General features: G+C 32.3%; 2 protein-coding genes across 2 annotated transcripts; one reads left to right on the plus strand and one right to left on the minus strand.

Annotated features, from left to right (window-relative positions):
• Positions 1-438: 438 nt before the first annotated feature.
• On the minus strand, positions 439-3,277 carry LOC120076028 (putative UDP-arabinopyranose mutase 2). Its single transcript, XM_039029813.2, has 4 exons — positions 2,583-3,277; positions 1,335-1,585; positions 1,063-1,231; positions 439-972 (listed from the first exon to the last, which is right to left on the minus strand). Exons 1-4 carry the CDS (start codon positions 2,904-2,906, stop codon positions 640-642), a joined length of 1,077 nt encoding a protein of 358 aa, XP_038885741.1. The 5' UTR covers positions 2,907-3,277; the 3' UTR covers positions 439-639.
• An 8,539-nt stretch (positions 3,278-11,816) lies between these two features.
• LOC120075220 (cytochrome b5) lies at positions 11,817-14,126 on the plus strand. Its single transcript, XM_039028430.2, has 3 exons — positions 11,817-12,014; positions 13,625-13,691; positions 13,772-14,126. The coding sequence occupies exons 1-3, from the start codon at positions 11,928-11,930 to the stop codon at positions 14,011-14,013; spliced, it is 396 nt and encodes a 131-aa protein (XP_038884358.1). The 5' UTR covers positions 11,817-11,927; the 3' UTR covers positions 14,014-14,126.
• The last annotated feature ends 3,089 nt before the right edge of the window (positions 14,127-17,215 follow it).

A 17,215-nucleotide genomic window follows, 5' to 3' on the forward strand; every position in this document is an offset into this window, starting at 1 on the left:
ATATAAAATCTGCAATGTGACATATTTTCCCAAAAATTTAGATGTCTTTATCATACACACATGACACATCAAACTTGCGTGCTATTTCCTTACAAATTTTAAAAGAAAAGGTCTTTTATCCCATCAGATATCAAACTATAAACATTGCAAATATAAAGTGATTTCCTTTGCTTAATTTTTGTATTCAAATGTTATAGTAGCGGTAGTAGAACTTAAATGAGGTATTTGGGGGCAAAGAGTTTAAAATTATGGACCCAGAAGTTGTAAATAAAGCATAAATCATGAAAATAAATATAAATGGAAAACAATAAATAAGAGAGAGAAAAGATTTCTCCTTTAGACGGGTTAGATGTTTAGATATTCTGGACCTATCAGAAACTAACACGTGACACAAACAGCTAATACTTAGTAAACCATTCCATGAGGAGCACAACAAAATTAACAAAGGCTACCCATGTTATTGATCTCAATTCAATGTTTCGCAGAGAAGGATACACAAAACAAATAACAGCAACATTCTTCTAAGATTAAAATTATACTGAAGGGCGAAAATTATGGCAACGTAAATAAGAAAACTAGCAAAAGACTCATCAAATCTATTGCATCCAAATGTGTTTCCCTTGTTCCTTACAAAACCAACTACTTCTTGGCAGGGCCATTGGAGTCATCTCCAGCAGGGTTGAGCTCATCCCAAGCTTCAATCCAAGTGACCATTGCCTCAGACAGCTTAGCGAAGTAAGGATCGATGGGGCCGAGTTTCTCCTTCACTAGCTTCGACAGTTCGATGTAGCATTTCTGAACCGTTGTGCATTCTTTCGGGAGGACAACCGACTGGAAGAATGGGATTATGTCTTCTTGCCAGAAGATCCCTTTGTATTCCTTTTTGAGGTTGGTGAATGGGTTGCTGGCTTTGCTGTGCCATATGTAGGGCAGCCCTGTTTTCACTCCCCACCCCAAATGGTCACAAATCACCTGCAATAAGTTCATCAACCAATACTTTAGCTCTGCATTTGGCTAGAGATGAGAGAAAAGGGTCACATTTTGGGTATATAATGTATATACCTTCACACACCAACCAGCCCACATATCGTCGTATCTTCCAATCGGCTGGCCATCACCCATGAGTCCAAAATACATAGCAGGTCCAATCAGTTCACGGTCGAATGCAAGATTCATTCCACACATGGGAAACAAGGTTCCCTTGGGAATTGTCAAGACTGCATCTACATACCTATACAAGATTTACAATGACATCTCAATAATGCAAGCATATTGGAACTTCTTGGTGTTCAAGTTAAACTAATTGAAACACAACAGCAATAATCCACACACACCTGGAGTTTCTTTCACGAGGCTTAACGAGCTGGGTAGGAGCATCGTAGTCAGGAATGTTAAGCCAAAGTCCATGAGAAACCGCAGTCGGGACACCCTCACGGAGACTGAAAGGGTATCCACGGACAAAGTCTGCACCTTCTCTATATGGATCATACAGAGTGTTGAAGAAATGTGGGGTGGCAGGTGATAGAAGGTTCTTTATATGCTGCTCGAGTGCGTTGATATCTTTGTTTGAGGGGTCCTTCGCAACCTGTAAGGATGGATTTACAAGAAACCATCAAATCTTGATCATCCTTTAACCCTACTTCTTTCCCATTTTCTCAGTCAGTAACAAGGACTCCTCAACTTCTAATCAGTTACACTAATGTAAACCAGACGGTTGTATAGAAGGCCAAATCATCCACTAAATAACCATTAAACCAAATGCTATTGCTGCTTAAACGAAAAGATTATGGTAAATTCATCTTCCTAATACCATTGACCAGAGGATAAAAGGGGTTGCTTAGGACTCATTTAAAGAAAATTATATTTCTCTAGATCAAAAGATCTGTTTCAAACAAGCAAGCATTTCCACAAGATCTGTTCCTCCCCTGGTATATACAAATCCAACACCTGTTTACAGTTTGCCAGAAGGAGAATTGAGTCGACTACACAAGCCATCAATCGATAGACTAACCTATTTGATAATCATTTAGTTTTTAGAAATTGTCCGAGTTTTCTCACCAGAATTGAGACAACCGCACAAGCCATTGATTGATAGAATAAAAATAGATAGATTCAATGGCATTTCTTTCTTTAATACACGTTTGAATTCACAACCAAATTCTAATAACAAAAACTACTTTTTAAAATTTATTTTTATTTTATAGCTTTTATAACTTGGATTTTAAATATTTGCTCCCAAAGAGCTACTACATGGGTAAGTGGTGTTTATAAGCTTTTAACTTTTAAAAACAATGGAACACGTCAATTCAGAAAACAAATAACATAATCTTTAAAAAGAACGAAAAGGAAAACTAGAATTGACCCTTTTCAAACAGCAACCAGATGAAGAACTCAGAACAAGAAAACGAAGACCCTCCCCCCACCCAAAAAAAAGTTCAGTGCAACAAAACAAGCAAACAAGTAGATCTGCAAAAAAAACTGGGCATCTCATCAACACAGAATCAATTGTAATTCAAGGAATCAAGCACAAGAAAACCCCCCAAAAAAAACGAAAGTCAACAGCGAAATCAAGTAGATCTTACAAAGCAATCATCATCAATTGTGTAGATGTACTTCTTCTTGGAAACCATATAGCCGAAGCATCGACAAGCAGAATCCTTAAAAGAAATGCAAGAGGCCTTTGGACCCAGAATCCGATTGATATCATTCCGATTGTAGAGTTCATAGTCGAATCCTTCTGGGACCTTGATAGTCTTCGATGGGTCACCATCTTGAACAATGATCAAATGGTATTGCTCGAAAAAGGGTCTCCACATCTCCAAGAAATCGAGGTTTCTAATCGTTGGGATGACGATATCGAGTTCATCTTTCAAAAGGGGGGTGGGTTTGACCGAAGCTCCCGCCATTGTTAACCAATTGACAGAGCTGCAGAAGCTTCAATCAGAGAGAGGACTTGGGTTAGACTTGGAGCGAAGAGAATGGAGAAGACGATTATATATACATAGAGAGAAAAAAAAAGGGATATGTTTGGAGTAAATTTGAGATTCTTCTTGGGGCGTTTGGACAATTGGTTCTGGATCTGGATCTGTCAAAGCTTATTTATGTATTTCACTAAAAAAATAAATTAAAGTTAAATTAGAAGTTGATCCTATAGTTTATAATTAAAATTTAGTTCTTATATAGGGATAAAATTCTCTTAAACGGTTAATCGTGGAACTATAGATATTATTTATGAGGTTTTATAAAATCATGGGACTAAATTTTAATTTTTAGAATCAAAGACCTAAATTCTAACGCTCTTCAAACTATATCTATCAAATTGTAATTGAGCCATAATTTAATGTTAACAATTTAGTTTATATATTTTGAAATTGGTATAACGATTTAAGGTGTATTTGAAATGCATTCTCAAGTGTTTAGTTTAAAAGAATATGTCATTTTAGAAAAATAAAAAATGAAATGTTTGACAACAACTCATAATATTTTCAACAATTTTTGTCAAAAGTGTTTAAATAAAAAATAGGTTTTTTAAAAAAACATTTTTTCTTAAGGTAATCCAAACGGACCCTTAGTCCATGTACGTATGTAATAATTTAGCCCTTAATAAGAAAAATATGATTAGGATATCATGAAATTTCTTATACATGTATATTGATAAATTCAATAGGGATCAAATTTTTGTATCGACCATAAAGATGAACATGCCACTTAATAAAAATCGATACTTAGTCTTATTAAGATTATTGCCGTTAGAACTAAATCATTAGGAAAAATATTAAGTTTAGAGATTAAATTATTATTTTTTAAAGTTTATAAACTAAATTGTTTTAAACTTAATAATATAAAGACTAAATTATTAGAATGTAATTTATAAATTTAAAGATTAAATTATTTTTATTTTATTAGAAGGAATAAATGGTTAAATTGATGAAAGTTTAGAGACTATAGTCTGTAATAGGTGCCCTTTCCATTTGACTTTAAATTGAATTAGGAAATGATGACCAATGGAGTAAGGTTGTTTCCATTTAAATGGAAATTTGTTCAAATGGATTTAATGTGATGATTTGAATGTTTTAGATTTCGAAATCCTCTATTTATGGTGCAATTGGAATGCATTTTCAAAAAATTATTTTAAAAAATAAGTCATTTTAAAAGAAGTTGGAGTATTTGAAATAAATTTTGATGCGTATTTTCAATAATTTTTATCAAAAATGAATTTTTGTTAAAACATATTTTTCTCAAATTAATTCAAACAGACCCTTAGTATAAAATAAGGCAGTTCAATTCTTCTTATCTAAAAAAATATTACATTGCAAATGTAGAGTGTAAGATTCTAAAGTTTTATATCAAATCGAACATAATTTAGTAGATAAGATATTTATTATCATATTTAAATATAGATACTCTTATTTGATCTCCCACATTCGTAATTGTGGAACGATTTAAAAAAAAAAATCCAATTTCGAATTTAACAATTTGAACTTTGCTTAAAGGGCATAATTCAATATAAGTCTTTCATCTATTTTAAAATTATAAGTCCAACAAAATAATTTAAATATTGGAATGAATTTAAATCGATATTTTATAATTTGGGCTGATTTCCATGCATTTCAAACATCTATGTTAATTTTTGTACAATGTGTGTTTTAATTTTAATTTCTATATTTTTAAAATATTTATTTTCATCCTCATAATTTTAAAATGCGGCTAATTTGGTCCACATTAATGAAATTCCAACACAAATTATATACATGGTAAAAAAAACCTCTTTGATACAAACTTATGTTTATAGCTCATCTATCAAGAATAGTGTCTCGGTTAAAATTGTGATAAAAATGGGGAAAAAAACGGCTGAAATGGAAAAATAAATAAATAAAGAATCCAGCACCAACACACATCGATATATTTCAAAATATATGGACAAAAATAATACAAATTTAAAATATAAAAGTTAAATGATTACTAAGCCTTAACATTTTTCAAAAAATATATTATAGTTTAGGTCTTTGTTTTACCAATTATTTATTTAAGTTATCTCTCAAAATATTTATTGTAACGTGGAACATTTATTTCTTATTATGAATTTTTTATGGTAATTATAAATTTGAAGATTAAACGTAATTGAGTAATTGTTAAGACATTAATTTTCGATTAAAATGTTATATATTTGAATCTTCACTCTACAAACATAGATGGTTTCAATCGTTATTTTCTTCTAATAAATGTATATTCAAGTTTCACATAGTTGACCACAAACAACCATCAAGAAAAAGTTTTATTGTGAGGTAAAATAATTGTAATAATCAAATCGGTTAAAATGTTTAAAGTTGAGAGGATTTGAAATGGTCATTAATTTGAATTTAAATATTAAAAAAACATGCAAATATAAAGACGAAAAGGCTTAAAATCAAAATGAAAAATGAAATAAAATATAGATTAGAAATGAGAACGTACACAAATGGGTATGTGAAAGTCAATTATGTTGACAATTCGTATGACAGCTATAAAACTGCCGTAATAAACAATGTTTTCTTTTTGAAAAAGAAATATTAGGGTTTAGGTTAGGATTAGGACAAAAGAGAGAAAAAATTGGCACAATTCACCCTTAAATTATGAGTAACCACCAAAAATTATATTTGTAACTCACGAACCGGAGTAAATGTAAAATTTTAATATTAATTTCTAAGTGTTTTTTAAATTATTATTTAATTACAAATTTTAGTTTTGTTTTTGCATCTTTTTTTTTTCTTATGAATTTTGAATTCAGTCAAATGTTATTTTAATAAAAAAAAAAAGTTTAAAATATTTATAAAACTCAATAACAAGTGTAATGGTAAAATTTTAACCAACATAGGATTGATTACAACAATTAAGAAATTACATAAGGTTAATTGATCAACTTAAAAGTTTAGAAGTGTAATTATAATAAATCACAAAATTTAGGAGATGATCAATTAAAATTAAAAGTTCAAAAGTGTAATTATGCCAATGTAAGGTTCAAGTTTAAGAGAGGTGAATGAATCAAGATTACATCCGAATAAGAGGGATCTTAAAGACATGAAAGTATGGTTAAGAAAGACGTAGAAGAATTGGTAACTACTATTTATATTAACAAGATGCACATTGCTTTTTAGTCGCTTAATTATAGGAAGTTCGAAGTTTAAACGTGCTTAGCTTAGTACAATTTTACGTTGGTTAAAGTATGTGAGTGAGGATAAAACATACTGAAAAAAACTCGTGTTAGTTTTTTTAGATAATCTTCACTCTCAGAAGGCGTTTGGGGGCACCAAATGAGCTTCGTTCCTAAAATCCTCCGAGGCACGACGTTTTTCATGGTTTTGATGTATTAGATCCATTTCATGCGATTTGTTTGGAAAGTTCGTGCATGAAAATTGGGCCTCATGAGTAACCTGGATAGGCCCAGAAACTATTTGGAGCACAAAATAAGCTTTGTTCCTTAAATTTTCTGAAGCACGATGTTTTTTCATAGTTCTGACGTGCTGGGTCTAAAGTAAATAAAGATGATATTATCAAGTCGGAAAACAAAAATATTGGGACCATGAATTGTAAGACTGGAATTTAAATCTTGGGTGGTTAGTATAATTTTATTTATTAAAAAGGAGGGGGGAAGAATTTGAGGGATAAGGCTTAGAACGTGTCGGACACCCTTACCGCAGCCGCCGCCAGCCAGAAAGGGACAAAGGGTTTACGTTGAAATGGAATTTTAGACTGCCCCATTCGAGGCGCCAACTTTCCTTCCACCACCTTTTACGTTTTCTTTTTTTTTTTTTTTCTTTATTCTCTTTCACAATAAAGCCCCTTCCCCAATCCCATCATTCCTCATGTGATGTGTCCTTATTCTTCTTCTTCCTCTCCCTTTCCTTTATTCATTTTTCTTATTTCATTTTATTCTATTACATTTTTGTTTTTTTTTAATAATTGTAATGATCAATGCAAAAATCCGACATGAAAAAGAACGACTCGAATGGTAAATTTAATTAGGGGAGAAAAGAACGCAACTTGTAAAATTTAGAAGAAAAAAATCTGCATATTAGTGATTGTCATACACACTCTAATGCAAAGTGAGATAATGATAAGTGCAATAAATTAAGAGTGTTTTATATGTAGAGAATGAACTTATAATGATGTATTTATCGAGAAAAATGAAATAGATTATCTCAAGTAGGGTTATGGAGTTAAATCATGATACCATTTCAACTCACTAGGGTGGAAGCATGCCTCATTGGACATTTTGTTAAGCTTGATCGAAGTCAAGACAATTGAATTTGACCAAGATCCAAGCTAACTCTCTCCCCTTAACCAATTTTGATTAAGTGTGTTATGTTTAGCATGAATCTTGATATCTTCTCGGTCCTCTTACCTCTGATCTTATTTGATATCGATTATACCATTTGGTCCAAAATGATCCACAACGATAATAAACAAGATTAATACTAGAAATTTAAAATTACTAATATGAGCATAATTCAATTGATGAAGATGTCAATCACTATTTTAGAGGTAAGTTGATCCCCCATAATTATCAAACTCAATAAAATATTTAATTGATCCCAAAATGTTGATTTTGTGTTGGAGTTGTGGTTGTCATCTCTCGAACAATGTTTCCTAGCTTCATGCCCTTAAGTTGACCTTACTTGTGACCTCATTTCGAGTATGGTTGTTGACAACGATTATCGGGAGTGAAAGTAGTGTAGGTATTTTGTGCATTAAAAGTTAGGAGAGTTTTGCAATCAACACACTTAAAAGACCTTTTATATATATATATATAATCATAAGTGTTTATCTCAAAAAGCTTATATCTAACTCTCTCTTTTTAAAAGAAAAAAAATCATTTTTTAATATTTATCAAACATTATAATTTTTTTCCAAATCGACTTATCTAAACAATAAATATCTAAAAAAGAAAACCAAACAAACCCACCCATGATTTGGTTACGATTGAAGTTTTGTTGAGATTGTTTTTGTACAAGAAACATGGTATGACTAATTGAACCTTCGATTTCATGTCGATTTTCGCAAAGCTATGCTCAATTACTTTGTTGGGATGTGCTAGTTTGGATTCCTTAAAAGATGAGTTTATGTAACATGTATGTACTCTCAAAAGGTATATATGATATTATTTAACAATTATTTAAGATCTGTCGTTACCACTTTTTTTTATACTATGGTTACCATTTATTTCATCTAAAAAATATTTACATAATCAATATTTTTTTTACGTCAATCAAATGAATGATGATGTAGATTATGTTACGTATGTCTTTCAAATTTTACATATTAGCTATCATATCAATTTTCTTCTTATTTATCTACAAGAACTCTCCAATGCTATTATTTAAAACGAATTGAGAAAAATAAAACATTTCACAGTCATTGACAAAAATAATATTTTGGATTTTTTAAATAATGTTATTTTAAAAAATATTAATAAAAATAGGATTGGGTTGTAACTATTGTAAAAAATAGAGTTGTGTAATCGTGGAACCAGCACACGATTAACCCTAAATCCTATACTCAGTACACAACTTCCTACAGAGCATGTGAATCTGCCACACCTGGCAGTGACCTGGCACGCGCAGACTGCCACATGGACAGTCATGCAACGTTGACCAAGTAATCGTGGATGGGGTCCATGATCATCCTAAGTCGTGTATTGGGCACATTATTTAGTGGTCCCAAATACGCCCTCTTTCCCTTTCCACCCATCCAAAACTTTCCAACTTTCTTCCTTTCTCTCTCACAACTGTTGGTCCGACTGCCCACTGATCTAGTTGTTGTCGTTCGCCAATCTATCGCTTGCTATCCTTCTTGCAGCCAATCTACCCTCCGCCATAGGTATTTTTTTTTTTCAAATATATGAGATTGTACGTAAAAGAATAGATTTTCCGCCATAGATCTACCATTTTGTTTTCATTTGGACTGATTTAAGTGTATGATCCATATGGATCAACTTTTTTTTTTTTTTCATTTGGCTGATTTAAGTGTATAATCCATAGATCTCAGATTCGGGCTGCTTTTCTTTTTTTTAGTTGAATATCATAACTTGGAATGTTATAACTTGGACTATTGACTTTTTTAGATTTTTTGGGCCAATTTTTTGGATTGTATCATAACTTGAATTTTTTTTAAGTGACAACTGGAAAATATTTGGACTAACTTAGGAAAATATTTGGATTGATTTCTTAGACTTTTTTGGGTTGACTTAGGAAAATATTTGGACTGGTCATAAAAAAAATATTTAGACTGTTTGGAGTATATATTTGGACTGCTTAAAAGAAGAAACGGACTTTTTGTTGTATTAACATATTTTTTGTCAACTATTATAGTTGTAAAAATTGAGTAAATATGTCAATGCATCCTAAATATTTAGTCATTCTTGAACCTGGAAATAATAGAGACAGTGATATTGATGTATAATTTGATAAATTATTTGGAAACGATAGAAGTGGGAAACATGATATTGAGTTGGTACCGTCAGAGATGTTCACACAAATAGATTGAAAAATTACTAATCCAACCTGTGAACTAGTTTTGGGTTGTCGGAGAAGGGAGACATTTGCACAACATACCATCCTGTTTGATCCACATATTACTCCTTACGTACAATAGGTTATTTTTCTTGAGGTTGCACAGATTGGATTTATCCAACTTGGTTGGCACCTCATTACTGCGTTAATAGAGAGTTAAAGACTAGAAACTCACACATTTCACATGCCTTGTAGGGAATGTACAATTACGTTGCAGGATGTTGCTATTCAGTTTTGATTACAAGTGGACGGAGAACTCTTCACAGGTTCATTACAATATGATTGGAAAACTGTTTGTGATGAGCTTTTGGACGTTCTACCAGATAATCTGAAAGGCTCAAGATTGAGTATCTCGTGGTTAGCATCCCAATTTCCAGAATTGCCTCCTAATGCCGACAATATTAGCGTACGTAGGTATGCAAGAGCATATATTATGTAACTTATTGGAGGATTTTTGTTCGCTGATAAGTCAAACACTTTGGTACATCTTATATTTCTCCATCTACTGCCTGATTTCAAGCATGTTGGTACGTACTCGTGGGGTGGGGCCTATCTTGCATAGCTATATAGAGAACTTTTTCGGGCTACTAATGCACAAGCGTTGGAAATAACGAGGCCATTGATACTATTGTAGGTATGAGCTTATGATAGATTTAAAATTTTAGCAACATAAGTCCAGTTATAGGCCCTAGGTCATTGTCCACTCAGTATTAGGTATTATTTCATTTATATATTTATTCTATTATCATTTTATGTAAGAATATAAATTAATTATATATTTTTTTTATATAACTTTAGATGGAGTGGTGTATTAGTTGTCTTTGAACAGTCAACAAATATGTTACTACTATACCGACAAATATTTGATAGGTTGATGCACAATCAGGTAACAAATCTATATATAACATGAATATAAAAAAATTTTGGGTGTCTAATTATTTTTTTTTTTTTGTCAAATTAATTGAACGCCATACATGTAAGATATTTGGTCATCACTACCTGATTACTGTCGTGATGGTCACGAAATCTGGTCGATCGTTAGCCCTTTTATATGTCTCCATATAGTAGAGTAGCATCATCCAGATCGTGTGTTAAGACATTTCGATCTACAACAAACGATACTTTCATTGTGCTATACACTGCCAAGACTGCACCAGATTGATTTGAGAGGTAAGCACAACCAAGACTGGCACCAAATTCATGCATAATATATATCATATTGGCATTCACGTCATGATCGTTGTGCATAAGGAGAAATAACAAACGGACCAACTGTATCAGATGATTATTTTTCCTAGTATGATTCAATCACTAGGTGATTTATCACACCTGACGACGCTTACTATTACTGCATGGTAAGATATTTATTATCTTACATTTCTCAAATATATGATATAAATATTATTTAATATTAATTTTTTTCATAGTACAAAATAATTTTGTCTATGATGTACAACAATATTCAGTACAACACAATTTATCAGAGTTGGGTTCAATGTGTGACCAAACAATGGTTAATGTAGAAAATATTATTTAACAAACAAAATGACTCAATGTTGCTAACACTGATCGAAGACGTATTCGTCATAGACGACAATGGCAACAAGACGAAGCTAATTGAGAGGTACACGAAGATAACCCCATTGTAGGATAAGTGCTAGGGGGTCGTCTTTTAACTTCATGTAAACTTCTATTTTGAAATTAAAGAATTAATTTCTCTTTTTCTAAAGTAGACTCTACCATATACAAAGTTCTATTTTTTTTTCATTTGTAGAGGGGCATACTACTTAGTCAAGTCAAAATTTTATTTTTAATATGCTAAAAACTACACAACATAATATATAATTAAGTTTAGTAGAAGAAACTTGTTAGTTAGAAATTAAAAAATTATCAAATCGTGGATTCCGTCCACGAATTTGGCTTTGACCAAGTCCACCAACGCGGACATGACGCTGACTAGATTAAAATCTAATTGTATATCGAGTACACGATTATCTTTCCCCCAAAACCTACCATATTTTCATCAATACTTTGCATTCCTACTCTTTTTTTGAAAATTCTTTCCTATCTACCTCATTTTTGTCATGAGTTTTAAAAACCACAATATTCTTGAACTTTATCCAATATTTTGACATAAGAAAATCTTACCCGCAAATTCAGTAGGAAAAGTTTAAATTGGGCCAGTCTTCAGGTTCGGCCCATGATAGCTATCCTTATGGGCCAGCGAAGGAATGGATGAGGCCCAAAGCCCACCAAAAAGTTTGATATTTTGAGAGCGAGTTCTTCCAAAAAAAAAAAAAAAAAAAAAAAAAAAAGCCATCCGATTGTGTCGAACCAACCCGCAGCGGCGATTAGTCGACCAATCGCCAAAAGGGATCGATGCCGAGCATTTCGGCCCTCTATTCCATTCAAGAAGTCTCACAGCACAGTTCCAACGACGACTGTTGGATCATTATCGATGGCAAGGTACGTCCCTGACAATCTTCATGGCGTTACATCATTTTCTTTCGCAAATTATTGTTCTGTTCGTCGCCCTTATGATCCTTTCTTCATGTGTTTGCTTTGCTGTATGATTCTTATGTAATTTCCTTTCTGGGTTTTTTTTTTTGGTTTATGTTCGTGTTTGTTCTATTTGTGATTCTATGAGATGCGTTCTGAATTGTGGTTGGAATTTTTTTAAGACGCCTTCGAGTTGTATTCTGAATTCAATTTTGATTGTTGATGATTGCTTTTTTGGGTTGGCGGGATGGGGACTTGATGCTATAGTTTGGCTGGAATTAGCTGAATTTGTCATGTGATGGTGAGAAAAGAAGCAAACAAGCATATCATGTTCAGATTCTTTGATTTATGTTGTTGATAGTTTGTAGGTTATCTGGATTTTAGGTAAGTGTTCATTATGATAGCTGTAATTGATAAGGATGGAGACTTAATTTTAAATGAAATCCTGTTTTATTTAGAATAAAGTGGTTGTCTGTTGTTATAGGTTTGAATTATAAACTAGTTTAAGAGTCGAGATCTGAGAAAGTCTATTGGCTTGAACATCTCCTCTCCAATTTGTTTTGTTCCCAGTCTTGGAGGCAGAGTAGAGATAACCGGATTCGGTGCTTTAGAAGGTCCTCCTGGGGCGCGCCTAAGGGGTGTGCCTTTTGTGGGGGCTTTTTCATTTTTTTAAAAAACTAGTAATAATTAGGGTTTTTCCATCTTTATTAACTAAAAGCAATATGATTTACTATGCCTAGCTACAAAAATTCTTGTGTGAGTTTTTTTCCCTTCATTGTCCCATTTCAACTATGCTTTCTATTCTTTATGTAGTATTTTATATGTAGTGTGTTTCACAGAAGAAAACCCACACTTTGTTACACTTAAGCCCGAGAAGACTATTGCATTTAAAATGACCAGATTAGAGTAGAAAGTAAAAGAATAGGAGGATGGGTGGAAAACACAACACCATGGCTTAATCAATAGATTTATTGTAATGCTCAATTCATTGTCACGTCAAACTTTAAGAATTAATAATAGAAAAGTAGGGGGTTACAGTACTGAATTCAAATAAGACTAAAAGTTCCAATCTCCTCATAGAACTTATGTTAGTGTTTGAATCTGAGAATTTGCATGAATGGATATGTCAATTTCCATGATTTGTTGATTTGAAATTCTTGAGAGGTAATTAACGTTTTTCGTTGGGTCTTTGAAACATTGGCCCACCATTTCCTTTATCTTTTTAAAAAATTTATGTGCTCATTTTCTTTATTGCAACCTTTCAGTCAAGTCATCTAGTTTGTCAAAATTGTGAATGTCTTTTCTATGAAAGAATTGTGTTTGAAGATGATAAGGATGAGTCTTGTCACTCCTATTTTTCCTAACTCCCCATCTTTGCCTAAAAAAGTGGTACTTTCAATTCTACTTTCTAATAAAATTGAGGTCCATGATCGACTTTTTGTTGACACTATTCTCCATTGAGACCATTCTACAACATGTCCACCTCTAACCGTTGTGTGTGTTTTCTGTTATCGTATTTTGTTCAAGAGGATGAACTCTAACATTGCTTTATAATAATGACATGTTTTCATTCTTAGGTATACGATTTGACTTCATATTTGGATGAGCATCCCGGTGGAGATGATGTTATCGTGGCTGCAACTGGTATGTTCCTACTTTGTAATGTATACTTCTCTCCCAAATCTGAACAGTGACAGATATGTTTTTATTTTTTCCCATCAAAGGCAGAGATGCCACAGATGATTTTGAAGATGCTGGTCATAGCAAAGATGCTAGAGAGTTGATGGAGAAGTTCTATATCGGCATGCTTGATACATCTTCCTCAGATAGCTTAAAACTAGAAACGAGTCAAGTAGACGGTTATGCAGCTCGGGTTCAGGCCTCGACAAAGCAATACTGGAAGGCCCCTGTTGCAGTACTTGGTATTTCTGTGGTACTTGGCTGTTTATACTTGCGCAAAAAATGATTGCAATGCCAATTAAAAGGCTGTTAGCTTGTTGAGTTGAGAGAGTTGGTCACATTTTTGCTTCTTACAAAACTTCATATTTGATTCAATATATTCATACTATGATTGTGGTAGGTTATTTGTTCCTTAGTAGTAGTATTGAAGAAAGAATTCTTTTCTTGTTCACTGGTAGGTTTGTTTATTTGTTTCCATTGTTTCATTGGATGGGAAGTTGGGAGTTGTGGAAATTGGTTGGGTCGTCTGCAACTTGAACCGACCCGAAACTGACCTGCTCAAACTGAATTTAAGTTTATCTGGAAGGTTGAAGGTCCCCAAATGGACTTTGACCATCTTCATTGCCTCCTTTACCAAACTGTACAAATCTCTACATGCAGCAATTTCTAAACTATGAATATGAAGACACTTCACATCTTATACCTCTACAGAAAGATAAAGCAATCCAGTGAGATTAAAATACAATCTATATGCTTCACTGAATCAATCTTAATCGATTAGGTCTCATTTGATAATCTTTCTGTTTTTAGTTTTTTTTATTTTTGAAATTTATGTTTGATTTTTCTCAACTTTTTAGCTACAGTTTTCATATTTCTTAAGAAAGATCATTTGAATTTTTAGTAAAAATCTAAAATAAAAACAAGTTTTTAAAAACTACTAAAACTTTTTTAAAAACTACTAAAACTTGGCTAACTGGAAAGAAACTTAGAAGTATGTTGGTTGTTGAAGCTAATCTTCACTTAATTGAGGGAAAGTTTAATTTTGTTTATTTCATATTTTATATTAAAGTTTATTCTATGAGTGTGAATGATTATATACATGGTATATATTTAATTAAGCAGATTTTCACATTAACAGTAACAGGAGCAATATGAATGATTAAACTTATTTAGTGAGGTATGAATTTATTATATAATGAATATTTGATTAACACAATATATGATGTATAGTGGTGGTAAAGTTGGTATGGACAGAAGAAACTTTGCCCAACAATTCTCTGTATACATATTCCAAATTTGAAATGAGAGATTTGTGAATGAAGACAAAAATAAAATATAAATATAAAAAAAATAAAATAATAAATAATAAATAATTGATACCTAAAATTGGGTAGGGTAAACTTATAGTAAATAAAGGCTGAAATGTGTTGTGAACTCAGGGAGAACATTGGGAACACGGATATTAATAAAATATCATTAAAATAAATATAATATAATAATAAAATAAATAAATATTAAAATAAATTAAATATAATATATAAATAAAATAAATTAGTAAAATATAAAATAAGAAATTTCTTTAAATTCTCTATTTTTTCTAATTTTCATGAATTTTGTCCAATGTGTCTTCTAAAACCCACAAAATGTCATTATTTATAGGTAATTAGCAAGTATGAGGTGAATTACATGGACCATAATATTGTGTAATCTTGAGACACATGAACAACATATGGAATAATGGATAAGTGGCGTATGGTCAATGAACACTAATAATGGACATCTACATTATACCTAATTTAACATATTTATAATATCTCTCTTAGATGCACATTATATATGAAATATTCTCGTTAAAACCTTACTAAGAAAAACCCATTGGAAAAAAATCTCAGTGAAGGAAAAAAAGTACATATTTCATATTATCTGATACTCTTAAAAAGAATATAGTATATTTACTCCCCCTCATGAAAATATCACTTGAGATCTCTGAGTCGCCGCATTCCAATGTTGTTCACCATTTCTCAAAGGTTGCAGTTGGTAATGATTTTGTAAATAAGTTTGTCAGGTTATCCTTCGAACAAATTTGTTGTACAGTGATGCCACCATATTCTTCAAAATCATGAGTATAGAAAAGCTTTGGTGGAATATGCTTTGTTATATCTCCTTTAATATATTCTCTTTTGATTTGGGATATGCATGTTGTGTTGTCTTCGCATAATATTGTTAGAAGATTTTTACTAGAAGCCAAACCACATGTTTCATGAATGTGTTGAGTCATTGATCTTAGCCATACACATTCTCGACTAGCCTCGTGAAATGCAAGAATTTTAGCATGATTTGAGGAAGTGGTTGTTATGGTTTGTTTCAGCGATCGCCATGATATAATAGTTCCTCCACATGTGAATAGATAACCTGTTTAAGATCTAACTTTGTGTGGATTAGATAAATATCCAGAATCTGCACAACTAACCAGATCAAAATTCAATTTATTTGAATAGAACAAACTCATATCAATCGTTCCTCGAAGATAACGAAGTATATGCTTAATTTCATTCCAATGTCTTTTTGTTTGAGAAGAACTATATCTTGTTAATAAATTCATAGAAAATGCAAAAAGGTTTGCAAACTTCATTGGTCCATTTATGGATTGAAGCAAGCTTCTCGATCTTGGAATATAAGATTTGATACTGTGATCAAATCTTATGGCTTTGATCAAAATGTTGATGAACCTTGTGTATACAAGAGAATCATCAATAGTTCAATAGTTTTTCTAATGTTGTATGTAGATGATATCCTACTCATTAGGAATGATGTAGGTCAATTGACTGAAATTAAGAATTAACTAATGACCCAATTTCAAATGAAAGATTCGGGAGAGACACAATTTGTTCTGGGCATTTAGATCTTTAAAGATCAAAAGAATAGGACGCCAACCCTGTCTCAGACATCATATATTGACAATATGCTTGTCAAGGTTTCGATGCAGAACTCCAAGAGAGGATTACTCCTTTTCAGGCATAGAGTTATATTGTCTAAGGAACAGTGTCCTAAGACACCTCAAGAAATTGAGGAAATGAGACGGATCACCTATGCATTGGCTGTTGGTAGCCTGATGTACGTGATGTTATGTATTAATTTGACATCTGCTATACAGTGGGGATAGTCAATAGATATCAGTCTAATCCAGGATTTGATAACCGGACCACCGTTAAAAACATCCTCAAGTATCTATGGAGAACGAGGGACTACATGCTCATGTATGGTTTTAAAGATCTAATCCTTACATGATACACGAACTCTAATTTCTAGACTGGTAAGGATTCTAGGAAATCCACATCAGGATCGGTGTTCACTCTTAACAGAGGGGCAATAGTCTGGAGGAGCACCAAGCAGGGGTGCATTGCTGACTCCATTATGGAGACCGAGTACGTGGTGGCTTGTGAAGCTGGTGAGGAAGCTGTGTGGCTTAGGAAATTCCTGACAGATCT

Source organism: Benincasa hispida, chromosome 4 (genome assembly GCF_027475165.1).
Source record: "Benincasa hispida cultivar pf3 chromosome 4, pf3_genome.v1.1, whole genome shotgun sequence".
Lineage (NCBI taxonomy): Eukaryota > Viridiplantae > Streptophyta > Magnoliopsida > Cucurbitales > Cucurbitaceae > Benincasa > Benincasa hispida.